Here is a 27,644-nt window from a genome sequence, read left to right as displayed (position 1 = left end):
GCCCCTGGGGCAGATCCATGCTTTTGATGGGCGCATCTTTGCCTTTAGATAAGCTAGTAAATTCAATCAGGTGGAGGATTAGCTCCTTTGGAGACTTTGGAGCTCAGGGAGGTGCCTTTTTTATCTAATTCTGAGCTCGTCTACCTTGGGGGACTGTCACCACAACCCCCAGCAAGGACAAGGAACTCCTCTCCACAGCAAAGAATCTGGCAAAAGTTGTAATGAACACGTAACAGGCAGGGGCGCCGAGTCTACCTGCTTGATGCTGTAGTGCAAGGGCGTGCCCATGTTTTCTGTAGGGGCCACAGTAAACGTGTCAGGCTTTGTGGCCAGGAGGTCTACGTCGTAGCTACTCAGTGCTGCAGTTGGATCATCCAAGCAGCCATCGACTATACGAAAACCAGTGGGTGTGGCTGGTCCCAACAAACTTGATTAACAAAAGCAGGTGGCCAGCCTGCGGGCTCTCCTTCCCCCACCTCCCCTACCCCCTCCAGCCAGCCCTAGCACAGACCAGCACACAGTCAGTGCTCAGTAAGTACCTGTAGAGAAGGAATGACTGAGGCCTCTCTCCCTAAAGCTGTCGTGACCTCCTTGCTCTGCAAAGCTTCTTTTTCCCCGTCAGTGCAACCACTGAGTTGAGCAGACTAACGTGACCCAAGGAGGGAGGCTGGTGTGAGTGAGCGTGATTTTCAGAGCTCTCCATTCACAAATTGAATGGATCATTCCATGATGAAAGGCCCTCAGGGAGAGTTGGTGAACTTTTGAAAATATCCTTCCTAATTGGGTAGGTGCTAAGGAAGCTACTCAAGGCTACGCCTGCAGACTGAGGCTCCCTAGGCTTCGGGAGGGCAGGCCCCACTCCTCTCTAGCGCCCCCTGCAGCCCCTCACTCAGCGGCAGCTCCACAAATGCTCACTCAGTGCTTAGCTTGGCTCTGCGACGGTCCCATGAATCACAGTCCATTTCCTCCCCTCTTCTATACTTGACTTATTTTGTCCAATTTTTCTATAGTGATTGCATTCAGAAACAACAGAGTTAGAATCTTTGTTAGAACAAAACCAAAGAGTTAATAAAATAAGCCAAGTTTACTCTTCCCTGTTCTAGATAGAAACCTCCTATCGGGTAGAAACGCGAAACTCTCCTCGTGAGAAAGAAGAGAGACCAGTTCAGTTCTGCCGGCGCTAAAACGCTGCTGTTTGTCGTTTGACTTCTAGGAAGAGATCATTATCCTATTCGTGGTAGCAAATAATTAAGACTGTTTACAAAGCCTCCTCCTGATTTGCTGAGGACGTTCTCAGCACCGGGCCTCTGTTGAGGGCGTAAGTGGGGGGTTTCTGCGTCTGCACCTGCCCCTGCCTTCCACACACGTGACCCAGAACGCTCCGGCTCATTTAAGAACATGTTTGGGAGAAGGAAAAGTAATGGTGTCCTAAAAAAGTTTTTCAAAACTGCCTTCGGAGTCAACCCTACCAAGATCACTTCCCAGTTTGTGAAGGAAAAAACGTGCGGTTTCAGTAACTTTCATTGGTTTAAACATCTCATGTCTATTTGTCAAATATCTGATGATATGGATTAGAAATCGGACTGGAGGTTTTCCACCCTGGCTGAGGCAGGAGCCAGAACCACCATGCGATGCTTTTCAAATCTAGAGACACCGGGGCCTCTCCCCAGACTTGGGGTTCAAGGCCGGCAGGGACCAGACACATTTGCTCACGGTGCTGGAGGCTAGCGCGGTGCCTGGTGCGCAAGTGCTCGACTCCTATTGGCTGAAAGAAATCGTTACCATGGTTCCATCTGGGGAAGGTTCAGGGAACCAGAGTCTGGGGTTTTCAGAAAACTTACTTTCTACTGGTTTGCTCTTTCGATCTGCTTGAATTTTTGCCATGTTTTTATTTTTTTAAAGAGTTCCTTTTTTAAACAAAATACTATCCCCTGGCTGGCGTAGCTCAGTGGATTGAGCGCGGGCTGCGAACCAAAATGTCGCAGGTTCGATTCCCAGTCAGAGCACATGCCTGGGTTGCAGGCCATGACCCCCAGCAACTGCGCATTGATGTTTCTCTCTCTCTCTCTACCTCCCTCCCCTCTCTAAAAATAAGTAAATAAAATCTTAAAAAAAAACAAAAAAAGAAACAAAATACTATCTATAACTAAAATAGCTAAGATAATTTAAATCCTGTTAAGTCAAAATAATTATAGTTTTAGTTAAATATATGCAATTAGAAAAGCCTGCTCTGTCAGATAACACAAATTGTATATCCATTGTCTTAGCGATGTCTTAAGGGACATTATAAAAGTGAAAGTAATTATTACAAACACTTGTTCTATACTCACTAGGTGCCAGTGCCTCTTCTAAGTGCTTGATACATATTACCCCGACCCTGTTCTACCGCTCCCTGCAGGGCAGGGCCATGTCCTCTCCCTGAGGGTGAGCGAGGAAGTGCGGCCCATGGCATCCGGCCATAAGGTAGCGAGGGGAGCCGTCCGACCCGGGAGCCCGGGGGCCGGCCGCTGCACCGCACCATCTCAACCGATACGCAGAATCAGAAACATGTCCGGTCTTAATGCCCGTGACAGGTTTAACAAATAAACAGTCATCTGAAAAGATCTCAACAAATCAATATTTGTTGAGTGAGTACCCTGAGAACCATCCCGGGGACGCTCGGCCTGCCTCTTCCAAAAGGGAAGCGGGGGTTGGGGGGGGGGGGATGGTGAGGACCGCCTGGGGACAGGCAGGCCAGTCCTGGAGGAGGCATCAGGGCCCGGGGCAGGGCAGGTGCCCCTGGTTTTCCCCAGGCTGGTTGGCACTGCCCACCCCAGTGGCACTGCCCGTCTCAGCAGCACTGCCCGTCTCAGCGATCTGCGGGAGCTGGGCCCTCGGTCTCCTCTGTTGCCAGCACCTGGAGCAGCGCTCGGCAGATGCCTGGCTGAACGGGGGCTGCCTGTGTTCTACCCACGCCTGCTGCTGCAGGAGGAAGCTCAGCTTCGCGGGCCCGGCCGTCTCTCTGGGCTGGGCCTGTGCCTTGAACTTTGTAACAGCTCATCATCATCCCCAGTTGAACTAGGGGTCACTTTCCAGAGGGGACCCATCAGGGAGCTGGCACGCCTTCATCAGGATGATTGGCTCCATTACCCATTGAAAGAGGCAGCCACCCCCTAGCCACTGGGACACGACTCAGCTGACACACAGACGCATCGGAAAAACCCTAGAACACAGGCCACACTGGGCCCTGGATGGGGTGAGTGGTCTGGGGAACGTCTCCTTGCTCAGCCAGCCTGAGCCCACGTGAAAAAGTCATGTTTCACTTGTGTAATAAGGGGGGTGGGGGAGAGAGAGGCCCTTTATATTTCGAGAGATTTGCAATTGCAAGGCAAAAAATGCTATTCCCCCCGAATCGGCTTTCTGAGGGGCACACATTTGACTGTGTCCCCCACCCCAGTGAGGGGCGCAGCCGTGATGAGGCAATCTGTGAGACAGAAAAGGGGGACCTTGAGTCTCTGCTCCCGGCACCCAGGCCTGACCTGGCAGCTCGGGGGATCACGCGGTTGCCTGTTGGGCCGCAGGCCCGGGCGCCCCCTCCCGCACCCATGCAGGGCCCCGCTCGGCTGCCACGCACCTTGGATGGTCCTCTTGAAGAAGGCCTTGCAGGCCTCGCAGGAGGCCACGCCGTAGTGGTAGCCAGAGGCAATGTCCCCACACACGAGGCACAGGCGCTTGGGGATGGCGTTCAGCATGTACTCGCACTTGATGGCCGAGTCCTCCATGATGCCGCTGGCACAGTCCTCGTAGCTCTTACGACACGGGGTGCCTCCCAGCCCGGCGCTGGCAAACATGGGCGGCGAGTCCAGACCGTTGGCGTGGGCGCCCAGGGCCAGGCCAAAGGCGCCGCTGGTGTCCGACGAGCTGCTGGGGCTGTGGTGGCTGAGGGCGTCGATGCCCGAGCACGGGCTGGACGGCTCCGTCTTGATGAAGGAGCCGCAGCTGGAGGTCAGGTGCCGGTCGTCTGCGGACATCCTGTTCAGCAGCCTGGAGACACAGAGCGAGGGGAAGTCAGGTCTGAGGAGGCTGAGGTGTATCACCATCCCCAGGAATTAGCCCCAGGCTCTGGGCACCCTTGGGTGGGGCGGCGGGAGGGGCTCTCTGCTAAGGAGATACAATTCAGCAGAGAAGGTCCATTGGGCACCGCCTCCAGCAAGTTTCTGGCATTACACCCTTCTTCTCCCAGCACCTTCTAAGTCTTCAAAGAAAAGCTGTTTGATCACTATACGTCAGACTAGGCACCTAGCCCTTTGCAAATTACCGACCTGAGGGTGACAAACAGTGTTGGTAAACAATGTGGCCAAAATATCTGGCCAAGCTTCCTGCACCAGAATAGAATCCATGGTGGCTACACTTGAAGAAGTCTGGGCGTGCCAGGCCCTGGACCACTTACCCTCTGGACAGTGACCCGGTAAACCAATTTTGCCCCGTTCCTCTGGGCCATGGAGCTCAGAGCTTGGAACCTGGAGGGGGAGCTTGGAGCTGCCCCCTCCCCACACCACCATCGCTGAGACTGGAGCCAGAGGTGCCGGAGGAGTCGGCCAGGGCCAGAAGCAGGGCTGGTGGCTAAGGTCCCACTGAACTGGCTGCCCTCTGGGCTTCGCCACTGGCCCCGGGCACTTCTGGAGGGTGGCCGCAGGACCCCTCGCCCACCTCCCTGCCAGGCCTCTGAGCGGGCCGCCTTCCGCCCAGCTCTTCCCCGCAGAGACAGCGGGAGGGAGGCTTCCAGCCCCGACTCCTCGCTTCCTCAGCTGTTTCTCTTAACCTGAAATTTCAACCGTCCCAGCGGATTGCCTCACCGGAGCTTCAACAACATCCACGTGACAGGGTCCCTGAGAAGCATCACATGCTTTCCCGTAAGGAAAGTCCCTCTTCTCAGAACCCCGGTGGGTAGGTGGGCAGCAGGGTGTGACCCTCCCAGTCCCGGCTCCCTGGGTGACGGGAAGGGCCGCTCTGGAATGAGCTGGAGGAGCTCACAGCAGGGAGATGAGGAACACCGTTAGGGAAGCCCAGCTGCTGCCCAGCCCCAGCCCTCTGGGGCCAGCAGGCAGGGGCCTGGAGTCAGGAGGCGGGTCGGGCCCATTAGTCCCTGGCCTGGCCTGGCCTGGTCTGGCTGCGTGGAGGTGAAGGGGAGGCCGAGGCTTGCGCCTGGGGAGCAGGTGAAAGGAAAGAGGGAAGGCCCTGGAGATGGAAAAGAGCTGGAGAGGTCCGAGGTGCAGCCCATGAGTGGCAAGAGGGCTCTGGGCTGAGAAGGAGGGTCTCAGTGCTGGGGGCTCCCCTGGCGAAGCAGCCACAGTCCTGCTCGTGTCCTTCGCAGGGAGCCCCTGTGTTCTGAGCGGCCTCCTGAGGGAAGCACTGGGCACCACCTTGGGAAGGGGCGGCCTCCTCACCCCCGCAAAGCCCACCGCCACCACACAACCTAGGTCACACACCCAAGTCACCAAATGCAACCTCGTGATGGGCGGGGGGGCCTTCATTGTCCCTGGTCCACTACTGAGTTTACAGTTAATGTGGCCCCAAGGGGCCGTCCCGCTCATCTGCACTTGAAGATGCCTGGAGATAGGGAATCGCTGCCCGGAAACAGTTCTCAACTGGATGCTGCAGATTCCCAGACAAAAGATCAGGGTAGGGCTCCTACTCTTAACAAGTTTATTGTTTACTGGAACATGGTGTTTGGAGATAGAGGCTCCCAGGTTCCTTGTGTTCCGAATTGAGCATTCTGAGTCCTCGAGTCCTGGGAGACACCTCTCCCACAAGCCGTAGGTTTTGCTCACACTGGCCCAGGGGAGGGTCTCCCCTGAGTCCTTTCACATGACTGGCTGGTGATCTGTCATCTCCCTGGGCTCCCCACAGCCACCCGAAAACCTGCCAGAGCAAACACAAGTGCACCTTTGGGTCCCTCCCCACAACACCCTTGCGTGGGGCGGGCAGGCAGGGAGGGCCGACCCGGTGCTCTTTCCTGTGTAGCCCCCTCCTGCCCGCTGCGGCAGGCTCTACAGTTCGCAGGAACGTCCCAGGCTGGCCGTGACAAACCCCGCTGGGTGAGACAGCTCCCAGCCCAGCCCTCCGTCCTCGCCCCTCCCCCCAACCCAGCCCAGGAGATCCAGGAGATACACTGGACACAAACAGTAACTAGAGCAGCTACTACTTAGTGAGCATGAATTTTGTGCCGCGGCTTCAGATCAGTCCCTGGGATGTAGGAGAAGCATGTGTCCTGAGGGGAGAAGAGGGAGAGAGCTCTGCAGCCATTCCCAGTGGACAGCAGGCCACAAGCGTCCCCGCTGTCTTCCCCCAGCTTCACGGCTCAGACAGCCCCAAAGGACACCAGGGTGGGCGGTCCCCTAAGATTCTCATTTCCCCTTCTGCCCCTCTCTTTCTGGGTTGGGGAGGGCACAGAGCTTCCTGCAGTGGGCTGGGCAGCCAACACACGCCCACTCCACTCCAGGCCCCGCCCCCAGGCCCAGGTCAGAGACCCTGGGGCTGAGAAGGAAGCGAAGGCCAGTTGGATGCCTGAGTCCCAGCTCAGGGCGGGAGCAATTCTAATGATTTCATTCTGGCAGCTTTCTCTCATCTGTGACCATTATTTTGGTCCCACTAGAATGTCTTTTCCAGGAACGGTCAACCTGTATTTCGGGCACCTACTACGTGCTAAGTGCTGGCCGGATCAGGGGGACATGCCAGGCACAGCCCGAGATCTCAGAAGCCCTCGAGGAAGGCCAGACACTAACGAACACAAGCGTGCGGAGCTCCGGAAAGGGGCAGGTGGGTACAACACCGACAGGGCCCCCCGGCAGGCCCCGCTGGTCTGACTCCATTCATGCGGATGGGATGACTGAAACCTTCTCCACATGTTGCCAAATGTTCCGGGGCTGGAGGGTGCAAGATCGCCCCCAGCTGAAGAAAACCACTGACTTGGATGCACGAGGGAAGAGGGTGGACAAGGGGTGCAGGAACTGAGGGCTGGGCAAGCGAGTGGTGCAATTTCAGGACAGAGGGGCGTGAGGTCAGAAAGGGCGGAAGTGGGAGAAGCCCAGGCCTAGAGCGTGGTGGTTTCCAGGGTAGAGGCTAAGGTACGGCAGGAAGAAGGAGTGAGAAAATGGGAAGGATGGGAGATTGGGGGGCAGGGGAAGAGTGGGGGGGGGCGGTGAAGCCTTGGTGCAGGTCCAGGAGGGGGTGGCTGCGGGTGCGAGGCTGTGAGGGTTCGAGAGGGGAGTGCAGCCTCGGGACCGGAGTCAGGGGAGTGGGCTGACGCTGTGCTCGGGGAAGGAGGGAGCCATGTTGAGCCCCCCTCTCGGTTGGTCAGGGCGCAGGTCCCAGCTGGGTCAATGACTATTGGCTTTCCTTGGAAGGGCCAGATGCTGCATCTAGGCAGCCTTTGGAAGAGTGGGGGTCAGCAGTCGACGCCCCTCAAGGCATCGTTTTTCTGGTGATCTGTCCAGAACAGGAGCACAGCCAGAGCTGCCTTGGCCTCACTGGCCACCGTATGATTAAACACGGCCCCTTCCACCCCCACCCAGTGCTGCCCCTGGCACTCCCAGGAACCAGGGATGGGGCCCTATACCCCAGAGCAGCCTGAGCTCCAGGGGCGCCTGAGCTTATTCGGGGGCTCTCTGCCTCTGCTGGACAACACAATGGGCTGAAGATTTTCCTAACATGGAGACCAACAGAATCTTGGGAGTTCTGAGTGAAACCCAGCAGTTGAGAAGTTCTTCCACGGACCTGCAGAGGTTATCACCACGAAACAATCCTACAGTTTTAAGCTGTCACCCCAGGCATCTGTGGCCTTCATGACACAAACTCCTGGAGAGAGGAGGGATGGCCCGGCCGGGTTACCAGCGCCTGGCTTGCTCTCCTCTGCTGGGCAGCGTCCACCCCACCCCACGCAGAGATCCAGGTCGCCTGCGGAGGGGCTGCCCTCAGGGCCCTCCTCTGGCTCCGTGCCGGGACCACCCCTCTCCGGGCAGAAACAAGCAGCCGAGCCCCTTGCCAGTTACGAGCCTGCACTCCAGCACCAGATGCGCCAGTCCCATCATGCGGCAGCTGTTCCTGGGAGTCAGCAGGTCGTCCTCTCTGGGCCTCAAGGTCCTCATCTGTAAAACGGGCTTGTTCTGGGTGAGCACGAGGTAACTAACGCAGCAAGCCCTCAGAGGACGCCCGCTGCTGCTGTGGTCTCCCAGGAAACCCCTCCTAGAAAACCCAGCCACTGGGGGCCTGCGGTTAAACCCGGCAACGCTCTTTCCCCACCAAGTCCCCAGATCTAGAAGAGCTCATTCCACATTGAACTTGCCGTGTATCAGGAGGGAACGCAGTTGGTTAGGCAAATTAAGAGGATACATAAGCCTGAAAGGGGCATCATTCTACAGAAGAAAAATGGCTTCTGAACACTTGAGAGGCTCTTACGTGCATTTCTGTAATGTGTCTGCTAAGCGGGGCCACCTGAACAGTTCAAGGCAGCCGGCCCTCTGGCCATGCAGCCAGGCTCCTGGAAGGAACGCAGCTGAACTTCCTTCAAAAATGTTATTCAGTTTGCATCTCTCTGGTGGCTAGTGATGCTGAGCATTTCTTCATGTGTCTGTGCGCCCTCTGGATATCCTCCTCGGAGAAGTGTCTGTTCAGGTCCTTTGCCCATTCTTTAATTGGATGGCTTGTCTTCCTGGTGTGGAGTTGTGTGAGTTCTTTATGTACTTCGGAGATCAAACCTGTCTGAGGTATCGTTGGCAAATGTGTGTTCCCACATGGTTGGTTCCCTTTCCATTTTGTTGGTGTTTTCTTTAGCCGTACAGAAGCTCTTTAGTCTGATAAGATTCCATTTGTTTATTCTTTCCTTTATAACCCCTGCCCTAGAGCATGTATCAGTGAAAATATTGCTGCATGGGATATCTGAAAAAAACTGGGGTACATTTACACAATGGAATACTATGCAGCAGAAAGAAAGAGGTAACTCCTGCTCTTTGCCACAGCATGGGTGGAACTGGAGAGCATTATGCTAAGTGGAATAAGCCAGGTGGCGAAAGACAAATACCATAGGATCTCACCTATAAGTGAAACCTAATCAACAAAACAAATACATGAGCAAAATAGAACTGGAGACACTGAAATAAAGAACAAACTGACAGTGACCAGAGCGGGGGGCGGATAACAGGGGAAAGAAGCAGAAGGGACAAGCAGAGGAACATGAGTAGAAGACTCATAGGCACAGACAATGTGGGGGACTGTGGGAGTGGGGGTGACGGGGTTGGGGTGAGCAAGGGGGAAAAGTGGGACAACTGAAACTGGACAACAATAAATACAAAATATATGATTCAAGAATGCAGAATGAGCCTTTAATGGGGGTTAGGAAGGGGAGGACCACGTGGCTAAATGTGAGTTCATTGTCAAGGCCCAACATTCCTGTTGGGACATGAATACATGGGCTCTTATTACATGGAAGGGAGGGAAGGAAGGGGAGGAAGAAAGGAAGGGAGGGAGGGAGGGAGGGGAGGAAGGAAGGAAGGGAAGGGACAGAGGAGGGAAAGGAGGGAGGGAGGGAGGGAGGGAGGAAGGGAGGGGAGGGAGGGGGAAGGGAGGAAGGGAGGGTGGGGAGGCCAATAAGTAGTATTATGAACCAAGGATTATAGTTAATTAAATTCTGTGCATCTGAGATCCATTAATTATATATATAATTATATATAATGTTATATATATTTTTTTTCTTAAACCCAGATGTTTCTTTAATTCAAACTGACCTTCCCTGAGTAGCCTGAATCACATATTTTAATGAATGGGGCTTTATCACTACTGTGTGATTGAAATCTTAGAGTGTATGTGTATCTTTCAGTAGTAGACCCATTTTTCTGGATGGACACACGAGCACAGCTGGAGTCAGTGAACGGTAGGTTCCCAGAGATCCTCCCGCCTACCCTGTGACTTTCAGGTGAGGAGCTGAAGCCCCAAGAAGTTGTGCCTTGCTCAAAGTTACTAACCAGAGAGCCAGGCTGGTTGGGGGCTGGTTGGGGGTTTGGAGACACAGCGAGTCCATGGCCTGCCCCAGAGAAGGAGCCAACTCGGGCAGGGGCCCGCCTGCCAGCCTCCATCAGCACAGGGCTACCGCCACACTGTTCCTGCGGTGTTCTGTGTTACCTGGTCTCCTCAGTGACACTTGCCTAGCACTCTTCCTCTTTTCCCCTCGGGAGCCCCTCTGGGACCCGGGACTGCAAAATGACCCAATAGCAAACTGGCTTCAGTGAGAACCTGCCTCCCACTGTGCGCTGGAGCTCAGGCAAAAATCTGTAATTAAGCATCTTGTCGTTAGAAGGATTAGTCAAAACCAGGCTGATCCCGGACAACTGATGGAAATCTCGTTCCACACAAATTACGGAATGGAAAATAATGATGGGTAATTAGTGCCTTCAATTGGGGCTTTTTACCCGTGACTTTCCAGGCTGCATCCATCACGATGAGAAGAAAGTGGCTCTGCCAAAGGAGGAGGCGACAACTCGACGTGGAGGCGGCCACCTTGGGATGGCAGGGAGGGCCTGCAGAGGACAGCTCGGCCGGCTCAGACAGAAGCTGCTGCCAATTAGGGCCCCCAGCCCCCACCAGGGAGGCCAGTTCCACCTTGGTCCTCTCCGTTGAGTGTCCTTAGGTAGGAGCCCAAAGTACCTGGAGGCTCTCACTCTGGCCAGTTGGCCGACTCTGGCCTCGGACCGCCACACAGGGTGTGTTCGGAGGAAGGGCAGCTTCACACATTCAGAATACGCCCCAGACACACCTCTAGCAGCCTTCCTTTCAAGAGCTATTGGAGGGCTGATGTCTTTGAACTTAACTCTTCTCCCAAGTACTGATGTGGCATAAGCATCCCACCTGCTGTCGTTGACCAGATCTGGCAGTGTCCAGATGACATGTGATCCAGCTGCTGGGCCTTGGAGCCTTGGGGCTGCAGCTGGACTGCCTGGGTTTGAATTCCAGTTCTGTCCCTTACAAGTTAGTTAACCTTTCTGTGCCTCAGTTTCCTCATCTGTAAAATGGGGGTGATTGTTATCACCTCATAGGGTCGTCTTGAGGACTACTGACTTAATACAGAAAAGAGCTTGGAACAGTGCCTGGTATACAGTAAGTGCTCAATAAATAAATGTTAGCAGTTGGCACTCCTTTTTGGCAATGAGGAGATGGCTTCCATTCACAGCTTCTAAAAAGTCCAATCCCATCACAAGCACGACTGTCTTACTCCCTCTCTCTTTCTGTCATTCGCCCATCTGAGCATCTACCTCACCACCCATTTAATCATGCATTTGCCCGCCCCCCTGCATGCCGGAACTTCCACCAAGACAGTCCCTGTTCAGGCAAAGGGGCTCCTCATTCAGGCACTACTTAGAAACAACTATTAGAACTACTAACTAGCCTCTCTCCCAGGAGGGGACATTCCACTCCAGCATTCATTCTCTCTCTCTCGCTCTCTCTGTCTCACACACACACGGGTTCCTACAAGAACTGCCAAGTTCTTATAGATCTCCATGCCAATGGCCCAGCGCACTGACCCCGGGGTGTGCACCGGACCCAACAATGAGTCTCTCCCATGAGACCTGTGGTGTCATGTCTGCCTCTCTAGAGACAGAAGCAGTAAGATGGACAGCTCAAGTGTGAACAGGGTCATACCTCACCCCCATGTGCAGCGAGGGAGAAGACTACGGAAGCTGGCAGCAGAGAAGGGTGCAGGCCAGGGGCAGATTCCTGGGAGCAAGGCTTCGTCATGGTTGGTGGGTATTCACAAGCCCAGCAGCACCTCTGCTCAGGTGAGTGAGAAGACCGTGATCCCTTGACTCCATAGCCCACACACAGCGGGTTCTGACACGTGACCAAAAGAACAACTCATACAGAATCTCATTCATTCACCCCTCCCTCTCTCATTCATTTCATGGCCAATTCTTGAGTATCTGTGGGGGTGGGGCAGACACTTTCCCTGCCCTGTGGATGGTTATTGTCCTCAAGGAGTGATGAGTCCCTGTTTCACTGACTCTAAGCTATACCATGTTTTTTTTCATGTTTTAAGATCTTGGCAATCAGAATGCATCCTGAATTGATAGCATGCCATAGTTTAATTTAATTAGTGGTTCCAAAAATAATGGTGTCTTTAACAATAGATGATGTCATAGATTCAATGAAATATGGTAACGATAGCTGAGACTGTTAGGAGTTCACCCAAAGCAATTTCATTTTCTTGTAGACATCATAAATAGTACACTTCCCAGTTTCCCTTTCGGTTAGCTGTGGCCACCAACTCGTGCTGGCCAATGGAATGTGGACAAAGTGATGTAAGCCACTCCCCCTTTCTGGCCCATAAAAATCTCCCCTGACACTCCTGCCCCCTCTCCCCTCTCCCCCTCTGTCTCTTTCCACCCTGCAGGCCACACAGGATCTGGGCAAAGGCTCCAGTGGCTGCAGGCGGAGGATCCAGCAGGGGGCTCTGAAGCCCTGGGGGGTGGCAGAGCCACAAACTGGAAGGAGCCCACACCCCTGGAGAATATCTTGCAAGGCTGCCTGCTGAACACGCTCGCCAGAGTGTTGAGTGGGCAGGAGGTGAACGCCTGCTGGGTCAAGTCACTGACACCCAGTGGCTAGTAATGATAGCTAGTGGTACTCGCCAAAGGGTATCGGTTCAGTTAATGATGGGCACTGCGAAGGAAGGACAAGGAAGGGGACAGGTGGTAGGTGGAGCGTCCAAATGTGGTGGCCAGAGAAGGCCTCTCTGAGGAGGAGACATTGAAACAGAGGCCTGAAGGCAGAGAGGGTGGCAGGTAGGGACAGTGCTGGGTTGGAGAACAGCAGAGACCGGGCAGGGCGGGCAGCGCCCTCCTCCTGCCAGGGGCTCTCAGACCAGTCCAGGACCCAGAGGGCCTCTGGTCTGTCCCTGTCGCCAAGTGGCTGCCTGCCTTTGTTGAAGACCCCAGTGACAGGGAGATCACTAGTTCAGGAAGAAGTTGTTCCCATCTTCAGACCACTCACATTGTTTAAACACGAAACAAGACCAAACAAACAAATAAAAAAAAAACTCTTGTCAAGAGCCAAATATTTCTTCCCTCTGGAGCTTCCAGTGCAGTTTATCCTACTCTCTCCCTCGGGGCCTACACAGCAATGCTAAGCCCACTAGATTGCTGGAGGGGGGCGCCTCTCCTCACCAGGGCCGACGCTCACCCTCCTTTGAGAACAGCCATCTGCTCTGTCCATCGCTCCTACAGAAGAGCATAAGAACTGAGCACAGCTCTTCAGGTGAGTTCTGACACCCAAGTTCTGACACTACACTTCTGTTGATGCCACCCGAGACGGAATCAGCGATTTGGTGGGCCTTACCACCACCTCCCTGTGTGTGTTCCCACGGGCCAGTGTGCAGGACAGAACCAATGAGGGGGACAGCCCTTCCATCCACCACCTGGTCATGGCTGTGGCCCTGTCTGTGTGGCCTTATGCACAGCAGAGATGACACAGGAAGCCCGAGGCATCCATTCCTCTTCCCGAATCAGATTTTTGGTCTCTGGGCGGATGACAAGGAGACCTCTGAACTTGGGCGGACAGGTGAGGGCCTGGTGCCGCAGCCACCTGGGAACCTGCTTCTGATCTTGGCAATGTGGATGACAGTGTGGCGATAAAGGCCTCACTGTATGCTGGGCACAGAACTATATGCACTCAGTCACTGATTCCTTGCAACGACCTGTTGAAGTGGGTACTTCAACATTTTCCCCATTTTACAGATTAGGAAACTGAGGCCCAGAGGGCCTAAACATCTTGGCAGGGGTCACAGAGCCAAAAAGTGCAGGAGTGAGTTACAAAGCAAAGGCGGACTTAGTCACAACACTCCTCTGCTCAAAATAGCCAGGGCTTCCCATCAGAAAGCAGGCGTCCTGACTGCAGCTGGGAAGGCCTTGGGGGCCTGGCCCCTGCCTCTACGGTGCTGTCCTCTGCCCGCTGTCCCCCTGGTACTCTGTGCCAGCTCCATGGCCCCGGGGCTGTTTCTTGGCGGTAGCTCCCACCTTGAGGCCTCTGTCCCTGAGACGAGGGCAGGGCTGCGTCTGCTCTGTTTTCTGCTGCTGTCCCTGGTCCGGAGCACTTCCAGGCCCCAGTAGGTGCCCAGTAAATATGTGAACAAATGAATGAGGAGGCCTGAGAGTTGGATGGGATAAGAGTCCCCAAGCCCAACATCCACTCAGGATGTGACAGTCACGGCCTGAGCCATCGGACAGGACCAGTGTCAGAGCAAGGGGCCCGGCCAGTGCCGAAGGAGCAGAGCCCAGAGGCCTGAGTCCCACAGTCTCCCCTGAAGGACCTAAGGGTCAGCCTCGCCACCAGCTCCCACTGAATCCTGCTCATGCTGGCGTGAGATGTTACAGAAGATGTGTGAATCCGAAACCATGTGATGTGTTTGGAAGCAATGTATAGAGGCTGGAGTCTGAGACCCACACATCAAGAAATCTGGTTTTGAAATGTTACAAAAGACACTTTAAGGGACAGGGGCGTCCAACCTGTGGCCTGTGCGCTGCACACGGCCCAGGATGGCTGTGAGTGCGGCCCAACACAAAATTGTAAATTTACTTAAAACCCTTTTTTTCTTTCTGCTCATCAGTCTTCGCTAGTGTCTGTGTCTTTAAGGTGTGGCCCAAGACAGCTCTTCTTCTTCCAGTGTGGCCCAGAGACTCCCAAACGTTGGACACCCCTGCTTAGCACAAGAATCAATGTCATTCATGAAAATCCGTGGAGTTTGGAAAAACAGTGGGGTTGGAAAAACAGAGCCAGAACCCGACTCCGTGTAAGTGGAAGGGTCCACCACTGTTCCCTGCTCTCTGGAAAGGGGTCAGGAGAGGGTCCAGGCACAAGGGGTCTGGGCCCCAATCCCGTGGACTCGAACCCTGTCTTTGTCACTTACTCCTTGGTAACCTCTCCACGCCTCGGTGTCTTCACCTGCGGAATGTGTAATGTAAAGTTCCCAATCCTCACAGAATTTGTCAAGGATTAAATGACACCATGAATGGGAAGCGCCCCCAGCAGCACCTGCACATCGTAAGTGCTTGATAAACACGAGCTGGCAACTATGATTCCTGAGCTCTCGGAAGTGCAGGTCCTTCCAGCCATAGCAAGGAGGGCCTGGCAGTTTGGGTCTCGGTCTGTTGTCTCCTTCTAGGAACTGGGTCTAAGAAGAAAATGTGGAAAGGGGGGAGCAGAGGAAGGGGGGCAGTCCCAGGCGCCTGGCCCTGCCCTGGCTGTTGGGGATGGGGCAGTGGATTCACTGGGCTTGTCCTTGGAAAAGCCGTCACTTATCAAGCTGACTTCTCCAGATGGAGCATTTTGACTATTGATCTGATAAATAAACAGCCTGCTGGCTCGATCAAAATGTTATTTTGCATTTCAATTACTGTTCACTAATGCAACCTTCATCTCACCGAAGGGATGCTGCTGGCAGTGACACCAGCCCTGCCACTGGCTTGAGAGGTAGAGTCACCCCCTACCAGTGCCAAGTAGAATTGGGGGTCCCCCTCCCCGGGAAGTCAGAGCGGGGCTGGGTGGTGGGAGGACAGCTGCTCCTGAGGAGGGGAGGGAGGAGCACAAGTGAGAACTGGGAGGCAGGGGCTGCTGCCGCGCCCTCGCGGCTGCAGGTGTGCCGGACTGGGCACACACCTGACCCGGCCGGGGGCCCTGGGCCCCAGAGTCAGGCCTCAGCAGCCCCACTGCTTTGTCGCATGGCCTTGGTGGCCTTGCTGCCCTTCGCTGCATCTCAGAGGCTGCATGGGCGAACTGGACCCCAGAGCCACCACCCCACTGCGCTGGCTTGTTGTAAGGAGAACACAGACATGGAAGCAAGCCCTTTGGAGGAAAAAAGACATTAATGCAACTGTATTATTTAATGGAATAATAATGTGAAATTTCCTTTCTTGTTAAGCACTTAACTGTGTGCAAAGTGCTTTACATATACAGGCTTTGTTAACCCTCACGATAACTCTGGATTTTCAGTCCTATGTTACAGATGGGAAAATCCATTGAGGCATAAGGATGTTGAGTGTCGTGGGTCGCACAGTGTCTCGGGTGTGTTAAAGGGCAAAGTGTTGAACTCTAATCCATTCTGACACCCACGTCTGGGGGTTCAGCCCCTCGGGGCTCCCCCCAGCCCCACCCACAGGAAGATCAAGGACTAACTCTGGAGAAGTGTGATAACTCCTAAAGGTTGCTTCTCCCCTTTTTTGGACAGATTGGCTTTTAAAGGTGGCAGAAGAGAAATGGCCTCTGTCCACCTCCTGGTGGCTCTGGGCTCGAAGGAGGGGCAGGGGCTGCCAACAACCAGAAAGAGGATGGCAGGTGCCATGAACCCAATGTGTCCACGCAAAGGTCATGTGTTGCAACCTGTCCCTGGCCCAGGTGACAGTGTTAGGAGGTGGGGCCTTCCTGGTGTGATTAGGTCACGAGGGTAGAGCCCTTGTGAACGGGATCAATGCCCTGGTAAAAAAGGTCCGGAGAGCCTCCTCACCACCTTGCACCACGTGAGGACAGAGTGAGAAGACCGCTATCTATGAACCAGGAGTTGGGTCCTCATCAGACACGGAATCTGCTGGGGCCATGATCTTGGACTTCCCAGACCCCAGAACTGGGAGAAATAAATTTGTGTTGTTTATAAGCCATCCGGTTTATGGAATTGTGCTGTAGTCATCCAAATGGACAAAGACAGCAGCAGGCCTGAACAGAAGCTGTCCTCTGGAGCACACACCTGTGGCCCAGGCCCAGCCACCAGGGCTAAAAGGATGGAAGGGTGGGGTAAACACAGCCTGCTCAGTGAGACAGGAGGCTGTCCGGAGACTGGACACACCTCGGTGTCGGGGGCAGGCACACGACATGTCACTCGGAACCAGAGGAACTGCCAGGGCTGTGTCATCGGTGTGCAGAGCTATGGGGGTGCAGGTGGCCTGTGAGCCCTGCATGGAGAAAGTTCAAAGTAGATGGAGTGGGGACTCCCAATGGCCAGGGAATGGCAGCCACAGGTCCCAGGGGCCCTTTGACAAGGACTGTCCACGCCTCCAGACTCTGCATCTTGGTGGGACTGAAGGTAAATGTTGGCTCTTTGCTTTGTCCACATAACACACTCATCTAATGTTTTTCTCCCTTTCTCTCGCTCTCTCTCACACACACACCCTTCCAGCTCCCATTTGAAGGGCAGAATTGCAATCTTCTAGTTTACATTTCCAGTTTTTAAAGAAATAACAAACAGTACAAGGTCTTCTGAGTTCTTATTACGCCCGGTCGAAAGAGCCCAGAGACTAACTGATTTGGCTTCTGCCCCAGTGCTGAGGCTGTGTGTCCTTGAGACAGGTACTTGTCCTGTCTGGCCTCAGTCCCTCTACTGCCCTCTCTGGAAAATGGAGACAGCCCTTAGACCTCCGCCAGAGGTCTACAGGAGGTGACACAGGGCCCTCGGGAGGCAAACGGGACCATTAGTCCCGAGGTTAACCTGGGAAGCTGGGCACCTGTCACAAGCTTTTAGTTCACGTTGATTTCACAGGTAACTCAAGGGTTAAAAATGAAATCACCTAAAGAAAAAAAAAATCCACATTACAAAATGAAACGCTCCCTGTAATACAATGACCTGAGATCAATATGACGTGTAAAGACTAGGAATCCATAACTCCCTAGTCTCCCACCCTGATGTGTCTGCCCAGCGAAACACCGGTCCTCCTGCCCCCCATGGCAGACCCCCCATGGCGACTCCAGCCCAGCATCAGAGGAGCAGGGCTTCTCCACCCACACCCACCCCAGAGCTGCCCGCCCCATCCACCAGCCAGCTAGGGACAGGATACACGGCGAGGAGGAGTCACCCAAATCTGGGCTCTCCCAGTCCAGGTTCAAGTCTTGGCTTCTGCCCCTTCCTTCCTCCATGACCTTCAGCAGGCTCTTGACCTCTGCGCTTCAGTTTCTCCATCTCTACAACAGTGATAACCCATCCTGCGACCTCATGGAGTTACCGTGAGGATCTGATTAGGACACTATTTTCCAAAAGCTTGGCAAACTGTCAGTCTCCCGCAATGCTGTCACGCCCTCCCCACCCACACGCTGGCATTTCACAGCCCTGGCTCCTGGAGAGGACGCGAACAAGGTTTCAGGGTGACCAGTCCCACCAGGTGGTATCCACTCACAAAGGAAACCCAAAGTGAACCCAGGTGGCTGAGTGCTTACACGTCTGTCCAGGTACCCGGGGTGAAGAGTCCCACTGCCGTGGTGAGGGTGGAGAAGCTGAGGATGGAAGGGGTCCTTGTCCAATGTCCTTTTGTGGGCTGGGGACAGAACCAAGATTTGAACCCAGGCCCCTCCGATGCCTGAGTTCTGAGCCTGACCTCCACATTTCACAGCCTCTGAAGCTCACAGTTCCAAATGGAAATAGTTTAAATATGCAAAAGCAAACTACCTGGCTAGCTGCCTCCAAAATTTCAAGGTCATGAAATAAGGAAAGGCTGAAAAACCGTCACAGACCAAAGGAGATTAAAGGGACAGGACAACTGAGTGCTATGTGGGGTTGTGGATCCTGGAAGAGAAAAAGGCCTCAGTGGAAAAATAAATGAAATCGGAGTAGAGTGTGGGGCTTAGTTCGTAGTAACCCACCAATACCCATGTCACCGTTGTGACCACATACGACAGCAGTGTAAGAAGTTCACGAGAGGGAAAACGGGCACTGGTATATGAGACTGCACTGTCTTTGTAATTTTCCTGTAAATGCAAAATGATTCTAATAAAAAGGTTGTTTTCTTTTCTAACTAGAAAAATTTTAGAAGCTCCAACGTTGCTCCTCAAAGAGAAGGTGAAGAGCCATGTGACTCCTGTGCTGTCCTCAGGAGGCATCTTCTTCCTGACCACCAGCTCCCCCTGCAGGCCAGAGGCCTCCGGTTCACCTAGCTCCGCCTTGGCCCTGCTCCTCTGCACAGGCTGAGCGTCGCTGGGAATGCCCTCTCCCCTCTCCACCAGCAGTCATGCTGTGGCCGGAGTGGTCTGGAGCCACACAGACGACCAGACACTGTGAACCGGTCATCTCACACCTATCAGGTTAGCCTGAGGTAGTTCATCAGAAGCAGATAGGCACATGCTGGAAATGTGACCTGTAGTGTTCACTTCAAACACACACCTGTCCCCACACCCACAAGCACACACGAATACTGCTGAAAACAACCTTAATGTTGGTTTATAATGGCATATCTGCTGGGTTGGATTGCGCAATTGTTGAAACACTGGAAATTGGAAGAAAGTGGAAAAACATATCGGAAATAAAATCCAGTCTCTTCCATGGGCTGCTAAGACCTTTGCAACCAGCCCTGGCTACCTTTCCAACTTCACCTTTGACCCTTCTCCCCATGTCCAGGCACACTAGCCCCCTTGCTCTGACCCAAATACAACAAGGGCATTACTACCCCAGGGCCTTTGCACTAGCTACGTACATACACAGTATAAAAAGAGTATGTATGGAAGATAATGTGCAAAAATGAAAAGAGAAGTGATACTTAGGAAATTAACTGAACTTTTAAAATACATTTCTCCAATGAGTTAGTACTGTAACATGACATGATATGGTATAAAGAAGACATGCTTGGATATTGTTCAGACCTCATTTCAACATCTATCTCTCCTGTTCACTTAAGCAAGCCACTTAGTTTCTCCAAGCTGCAAGTGTTTCATTTATAAAATTGATATCACATTCCCTTAGTCAGAGGGCTGCAAGAGGATTAATGAGAAAATGAGAAGAAAGTGCTTAGCACAGTACTTAGCATGGACGGGGTGGCCTTCACAAAGGTCTCTGCCCCCCACCCCACAGTCTACAGTTTTGGACCAAAACAAAATGTCACTCTCTCTACAACTTCCCAGAGTTAGGGACTCCTGCTGAACTTAGAACACACATAACTTATACACACTGGACTTTGCTGTTATCAGCCTTCCCCTACTAGCTCCTGGAAGGCAGGGTCCTTGTCTTACTGACATCTGGATCCCACAAAACCTGGTTAAGTGATGGGCACAGAGAGAGCTCTCAGTGGTGCTGAATGAATGAATGATTTGCAAAATGGGACTTCCGGTCAAGATGGCAGCATAGGTAAACACGGCTCACCTCCTCACACAATCACATCAAAATTACAACTAAATTATAGAACAACTATCACTCAGAACCATCAGAAATTGAGTTGAATGGAAGTCTGACAACTATGGAGTTAAAGAAACTACATCCATCCAGACTGGTAGTAGGGGAGGAGACATGGACGGGCTGGTCCCACACCCAAGTGTGGTGGATAAAAATTCGGGAGGGATATCTCGGGAGCAAGGCATCCCAGCCCCACACCAGGTGCCCCCGCCCCCAGCTCAGGGTTCCAGTGACAGGATGATAAGCCTCCATAACTTCTGGCTGCAAAAACCAGAGGGGATTAAGTCAATAGAATAAACCTCTGGAGTCCCAAGCAGTTTCTCTTCAAGAACCCACACACAGACTTACCCAGACTCACTCCTTCTGAGCTCCAGCACTGGGGTAGCAGCTTGAAAGATACCAGTGACATATGGGAAGGAACTGAGGTGTCTGGCATCGAGGCAAGAGCTGGAAGACAGCTTTCTCCCAGACAGAAAGGTGGGCAGAGGCCATTGCCCCTTTTCTGAACCCGCTCCCACAACAGAGCCACAGAGCTGGCAGGCAGGTGCCATATTTGAGTTTCCATCAACCTGGCTAAGACTGTTTGCTCCACCCTGGAGATCCCCTGAGACTCTGTCCCATCCAACTTATGGATCCACCCAAGCTGATAACAGAGACTTTTCCATGTGAATGGCTGATGTTGGTTCATGCTTTATAACTTCCTAAATCCTCTCAAACAAACAGTAGCCCCCCTCAGTGAGGCCCCAGGCCCCAACACTTGCTAAGTAGCCCCAGGCATGGCACTAGCAGCAGCCAGCCTAGATTCAGAGTTTAGCTTTGCCTGGGAGTTGCCAAGCCCAACACAAGTAATAGCCATCTCAGATGGCTTTATAGCCTGGGCAGGGTGGCCCTGGGTAAAACACAGGTCAGGGCTGACCTTGGCCTTCACCATATGGGAAACTCCAGAGCCTATGGACCCAGTGGATAACTACAGACCCCATTGGAGCACCACAACCCTGCCCTTCCACAGCTGGTACTCCACGGAAGGCAGAGGTTGGTGGTCAGTGATCACAGCCAGTCCTTGCAGCTGATTGGCCTGGGTAAATCCCTCCCATTGACCTTACAACAACAATGAAGGCTCAACTACAAGAGGAGGGAGTACTCAGGCCACACCAAGGGTACACTTCAAGTACTCAGCTTGGGTGACAGGGGAGGCTGTGCCACTGGACTGTATAGGACACCTACTACATTAGGCCATACTACTAAGACAGGGAGTCATAGCAGCTCTACCTAATATATAGAAACAATGCAGGGGGGCTGCCAAAATGAGGAGACAAAGAAACATGGCCCAAATGAAAAAGCAGATCAAAACTCCTAAACTAAACAAAACAGAGGTAAACAATCTATCAGATGCAGAGTTCAAAACACTGGTCATAAGGATGCTCAAGGGACTTAAGGATGCTCAGTGAGGATCCTTACATAACATAAAAAAGCAACATAAAAAAGATGTAGTCAGAAACGAAGAATTCGCTAATTGAAATAAAGAATAATTTGTAGGAAAACAGCAGTAGAGTGGATGAAGCTGAGAATCAAGTCAATGATTTGGAACATAAAGAAGAAAAAATCATGCTATTGGAAAAACAAGAGGAAAACAAATCCAAAAAATAAGGAGAGTGTAAGCAGCCTATGAGACAACCTCATGCTTTTCAACATTCACATCATAGGGCACCAGAAGGGAAAAAAAGGACAAGAAGTTGAAAATCTATATGAAAAATAATGAAAGAAAAGTTCCCTAATTTGGTGAAGGAAAAGACATGCAAGTCCAGGAAGCACAGAGAGTCCCAAACCAGATGGATGCAAAGAGGCCGACTCCAAGACACATCATAATTAAAGTGCCAAAGGTTAAAGATAAAGAGAGAATCTTAAAAGCAGCAAGAGAAAAGGAGAGAGCTACCTACAAAGGAGTTCCCATAAGACTGTCAGCTGATTTCTCAAAAGAAACTTTGCAGGCTAGAAGGGATGGGCAATATTCAAAGTAATGAAAAGCAGGGACCTACAGTCAAGTTTGCTTTACCCAGCAAAGATATCATTTAGAATCGAAGGGCAAATAAAGAGCTTCCCAGACAAGAAAAAAGTAAAAGAGTTCATCATTACCAAAGCATATTCTATGAAATGTTAGAGGGACTTATTTAATAAAAAGAAGAACAATGAAACTATTAACAATACAATGGCAATAAATACATACCTATGGAAAATTGAATGTGTAAAACAAACTAAGCAAACTAGCCGAACAGAGACAGAATCATGGATATGGAGGTTTTGATGGTTGCCAGATGGGTGGGGCATGTGGGGAAAAGAGTGAAGAGGAGAGGGGATTAAGAAGTACAAATGGGTAGTCACAGAACAGCCATGGGCATGTATAGTACCGCATAGGAAATGGAGTAGACAAAGAACATATATATTCATGACGCATGATGGTGTGGGGATGGCCTCAGGGAGTGGGTTGTGTTGGGTGAAGGGGGGCCAAGGGGGAAAATTGGGATAACTGTAATACCATAATCACTAAAATAGAATTAAAAAAAAAACTAGGGGATAGCAGGGGTGCTTAGATGTAGAGTTTTCATAGAATTTTAGGGCTGGAAGAGATTGGAAGACTCATTTAGTTCAACCTTCTTTTTACAGGTGAAGACCTCAGGCTCAGGGAGGGTAAGGGGCTGGTCCCAGCTCCCTGAGGCAGCCAGGGCCAGGTGCCGGGCTCCCAGCCCTCCCACTGCACCACTGCACCCTGGGACAGGAGCCCTGGCCCCTGCAGTCAGCCCCAGGTGTCTCCGGGGGAGGGCACAGGCGGGGGGAGGAGCGGGCTACAGAGTATATCCTTCCAATCAGCAGTTGTGCGAATCAATCGACTCAATTAAATCTAGAATGCTTAAAAACAAGTAATAAACAAAAACAGCAGCAGAAAGTAATGACTAATAATCAAGTAAAATTGGATTATTTCTGTGCTGACTGGTTGGGGAGGGGAGGGAAGTGAGAAAGTTTGCTGGAGAGAGGGAGGAGAGAGAAACAGCCAGCTCAGCAAGCTGGGGACCCTGGGGGCCTGGGAGGGGACGCCGGGGGGCCTGGGGATCCAGGGCCCTCAAAAAAAAATCTATGACCAAACACAGGACTACGTCCAGGCACTGTTCTAAGTGCAACACACAGATTAACTCATTTCGTCTTCACAGCAACCCTAAGAGATCAGAGAACTAAGATCCCATTTTACAGGTGGGGAAACCGAGGGGCAAAGACATTTGGTCCCGCAGCTAGGGTACAGCCAAGATTTACTTGGACGCCTGGGGTCTGGCACTAAGGTTCTGCGCTTAAGGACACGCCATGTGCTTCCTGAGAGGTGGGGTGCTCTGTGTGCCCGGGCAGGAAGCACAGTCATCTCACATAAAAAGCAGATCCTCCCATTTCACTGCATTCACCACACATTCACTGAGCTCAACACAACGGGGACCTTGCCCCTCCGCTCGGCAGCTCACGGCAGATACAAACGAGTGGTCATCACAACAACGTGGCCGAAGTGTGATGATGGAGTCACAGACACGTATTCACAGGAACTTCTGAAGCAGAGAGAGGGGTATCTAACCCTCCTTAGGAGAAGAAGGTCAGGGAAGACTTCCTGGAAGAGGAGGAGTGTGGGCTGTCTTTTAAAAAACTTTTTTTATTTACTGATTTGAGAGAGAGAGAAGCTTTGATTCGTTGAGCCACTTAGCTACACATTCATTGGCTGACTCTTGGATGAGCTTGACTGGGGGTGGAACCCGCGATCTTAGCCTACGCAGACACGCTCTAATCAACTGAGCTACCCAGCCAGGGGCTGGGCTGTCTTGAAGGACAAGTAAGAACAAGCCAGGGGCTTAGGCCAATACGGGGAGTGGGTGTGGAATGGTTTTCCAGGAAGCCAGGACCAGAAGATATAAATCTTGGAGATACACACCCAGGGAAGTGCCAAGGTATTCTGGGACCAGAGGTGTGTGGCAGGGGGCTGGGCCAGGAAGACATCAGGTGAGGACAGGGCAGATGGTCCAGATGGGGAGGTGATCCAGGACCAATTGGAAAATCCTTTGGGTGCTACAGCGAGGGGTTTGGAACTGGAACCCCGCGGCCCCGGCTCCAGTGATCCTGGAGCACGCAGGAGGCTGGCTGGTCGGTCACACCACCCCACCTGATGCGCAAAGGCCCTGCAGTTGGAGCCCCTGCCGCCTTTGATCTACAGGGCTGTTACACCCTGCGTTCTGGGTTCGAGCTGTCGGAAACGCAGGGGCTGGACGGGGTAGCCACTTTTCACTGTCATCCACAAGGAACCTGAGGCCCCAAGGGGTAAAATGCCCTTCACATAGCAGTCTGTTTCCCAGTCCTGTCCACCTCCCTTTTTCCCATCCTCCCTTTCTTTGCAGCACAAATGCATTAGCAAAGCTAGCTATTTAAAGGAACCCCGCACCTAATCCTTGCGCAAACGGAAAATCTTTAAGCAAAGTTAGTAATCCCCCTATAATCCAGCTGTTACATAATCCTGGTTTTCCTGCAGTACTGGGGCTGAGGTCTTCTGGTCCCAACAAAACCTTCCTTGTGGGGAGAGGATGGGGTCGGGATAAAGAACTGTTGGAATGTGCAGCTTGTTCAGGGACAGGCTCGGGGACAGGTACGGGGACAGGCTGTGGTTCGGAGCAGGAGGGCTGGAAGGATGGAGGTCCCCAGACCCGCAGCCCGGTGCCTGCAGCCCTGCGTGCCGGCCCCCAGCAGTGGGCACAGAGGGGTGCAGAGCATTCAGTGATGGGGAGAGGTGGTGGGAAGAAGAAGGGTGTAGGCCCTTCCGGACTCCCCAAGACTTAAACCACCTCAGCCAGGTTGTCCCACATCTTCTAAACACCAAGCAACAAAGAGGGAGGTAGCCCAGCTCACAAGGGGAAACTGAGGCAGTGGAGAGCCTTATTAGGTCACGTCTATCCCTTTACCCGACTGGCACCCCCCAGACCCCCAAACAGCTTGGACTGTAAGGGATCCCCCTGTTCTAAAATGGCAGGGTCTGTGGCCTATATTGGCCTCTGTGGCCTGCCTAGGCACCTGGCGCAGTGCGGAGCAGACAGCAGGTGCCCAATAAATGTGTTGAGTGGGAATTAACACTGGCTCACTTTATAGAAATTAAACTCAGCACGTGGATAAAAAAGAACCAAGACCTGAGGTGAAGCTGGTAAAGGGAAAGGAACAAGAATGAGAAATCACATATATTGAGCATCTCTTGTATGCCTGGCATTGCACTAATTCTACTTCAAAGAATACTATTTCATTATGCACATACAATTATATTTGTAAAAATATTAGCCATTTAAAAGTACTACAATAATTTAAGAATAGTATTATTCCTATATTCTGGTTGACCTAACTTACACAGAATGGATGAATAATGAACTACTAGTTTATTAGCTGGTAATACCAATAATTGCTAATATTAACTGAGACCTTACCCCGGGCCAGTTGCCGTGACATCACCTCATTCAGACCTCCCAAGAGCCTCATGAGGATGGTGCTGTTATTCTCTGTAGTGAAGCTGGGCACTGACCCCGGGTTCTGATGCCACCCTTACTTTGCAGCGTGCATAGCCCCCGGCACCCACCCCACCCCGACCCCCACCGGTGCCTGGTCAGGAAGAGGGCGGAAGGAGCCGCCTGCAAGGTTCTACTAAAGCAGTCGAGGACTCCACTCACGAGAGCTGTTGAACTGAAGGAGGCTCTGCACAAAAATGCCCTCGGAAGCTCCCATTGTGTTTTGAGGATGCTTCGGTATAAGCAGACAAAATGATAGCACGTCAACGGACCCAAGAAAGGAGCTGGGGACGTCAGAGCCCAAGTGCCTCGTGCGCAGCTTTGAGCAGTCCCCCCTCTTCAGGTAGGGCGCGTGCGTCCGGGGGAAGACCCCAGGGTATAGGCCAGACCGTGGACAGGCTGGGGCCCGGCCCTGCCGCACACCAGCTGGCTCAGCCGATCTAAACCGCAGCGTCTCCCTCTGTGAAAGGGGATGCCCAGGCTGGCCTTGCGGGTTTCTGTGTGTGAACGTGAATGGAAAACCTGTGCAAAGACACGAGAGTCACAGAAATCTTGTACGGTGGTGACTCTGGGGAGTCTGTTCACGGGACCAGGGGTTAGGGGCGAAGGAAAGACTAACATACAGCCCTTGCCTACATTCTGGTACTGCCTGATTTTCTATTATACATGTGAGTATCACTTATTTTAAGACTGAAGCATGAAAAGTATACATATAGGCACTCGTAAATGACAGGTTGTACAACAGCATGTCCCCTTAAAAGCCTGCTTCATTCTCCTAGATGGGGCAAACCATCAGAAAGGCACACCCCAGTGATCTAGGGTCCAGCTCTCACCCAGGGTCGGTGCAGAAAGTATCCCTTCTTCATTCCCTCAGCCTTCCCACCGCCTCCCTGCCCCATCCCCCCAAAACTCACTCCCTAAAGGAGCCCCCTCAGCTCGTTTGGCTAATGTATTCGCAAACCAAATTAGGGGCCCTGGCTCCCAAGGAGGTCCCCATGCCAGTGGGCAGATGCAGGGATTGAGATAGCATCTAGTGCTCAAATGCGATTAGGTCCCACCTCCACCCCCCACCCCACATGCAAAGCCCCCTTCCTAATCAATTTTACAAAGGGCCCTCTGCAGAGATACACTAATGGTATTGAGCTGAGATCTTTAAACCGAGTCCGCAAGAAGCCTGCAGAGATAAAAGGAACATGCTGTATTAAGCAGGAAGCCTGTCGCCACAGTGTCCTTCTCCCCCGAGAGGAGCGGGGTGCAGGGGGAGTGTCCACCACAGACAGATGGTACCCCTACTCCAAGAACACCAGCCTCCACTTCTCCTTCCCTTTTCAAACTGAACCCCCACCAGCTCCTTTCCTTGAGGTTCCTTGTCGGTTAACCTTCCTGCATTACAGGCCCAATAAGTGAGCCCGTGACTGGTATGCTGTTCTTTCTCCTCTGACCCTCAGTCCCCTAGACAGACTCCTCAAAGTAACCAAGATTTTGTGAACTGTGTAATCTTTGCACAGGTTTCCCACATGCATTCATGCACAGCTTTCCTCATCCCTCCAAGAAAGCTGCAAGGGAAGCCTGGGAGTCCCATTTCACAGACACAGCGATTGAGGCCCAGATGGGTCAAGTGCCAGCCAGGGAGTAGCTGGACACCTGGCTCCGCCCCTGCTCCCTGCATGGCCTGGAGCATGAGCTGCCCTCTCTGGGCCTCGGGCCACACACCTGTAAGACAGGAGTGACAGCCACGGGACCCGTCTCAAAGGGTTGAAGAGGTGGTGTGTGAGCTGTGTTCGGAGCCTTGCTGGATTAGAACTATGTGCTCAGTAAACACACCGCCACTCACACCAAATTTTGTGTCGTTCTGCAAATATTTGATGACCTCCGCTTTCTCTCTGGTTCCCCTCTTCCTTCACGGAGAAGCCTTC

General features: G+C 52.6%; 1 protein-coding gene across 4 annotated transcripts in view; it reads right to left on the bottom strand.

The window, feature by feature from the left end:
• The window catches only part of ESRRB (estrogen related receptor beta), a 167,686-nt gene that overhangs the window by 47,624 nt on the left and 92,418 nt on the right, over positions 1–27,644 (bottom strand). For all 4 annotated transcript variants that reach the window (XM_045823474.1, XM_045823475.1, XM_045823473.1 and 1 more), the window contains one exon: positions 3,614–4,023. In XM_045823474.1, the coding sequence (XP_045679430.1) occupies positions 3,614–4,023 (410 nt within the window). The remainder of the gene's footprint in view (positions 1–3,613; positions 4,024–27,644) is intronic.

Source organism: Phyllostomus hastatus, unplaced genomic scaffold (assembly GCF_019186645.2).
Source record: "Phyllostomus hastatus isolate PE091 unplaced genomic scaffold, TTU_PhHast_1.1 phas_scaffold_501, whole genome shotgun sequence".
Taxonomy (NCBI): Eukaryota; Metazoa; Chordata; class Mammalia; order Chiroptera; family Phyllostomidae; genus Phyllostomus; species Phyllostomus hastatus.
The sequence above is the reverse complement of the archived record's forward strand: the minus strand, read 5'-3'. Positions and strand labels throughout refer to the sequence as shown.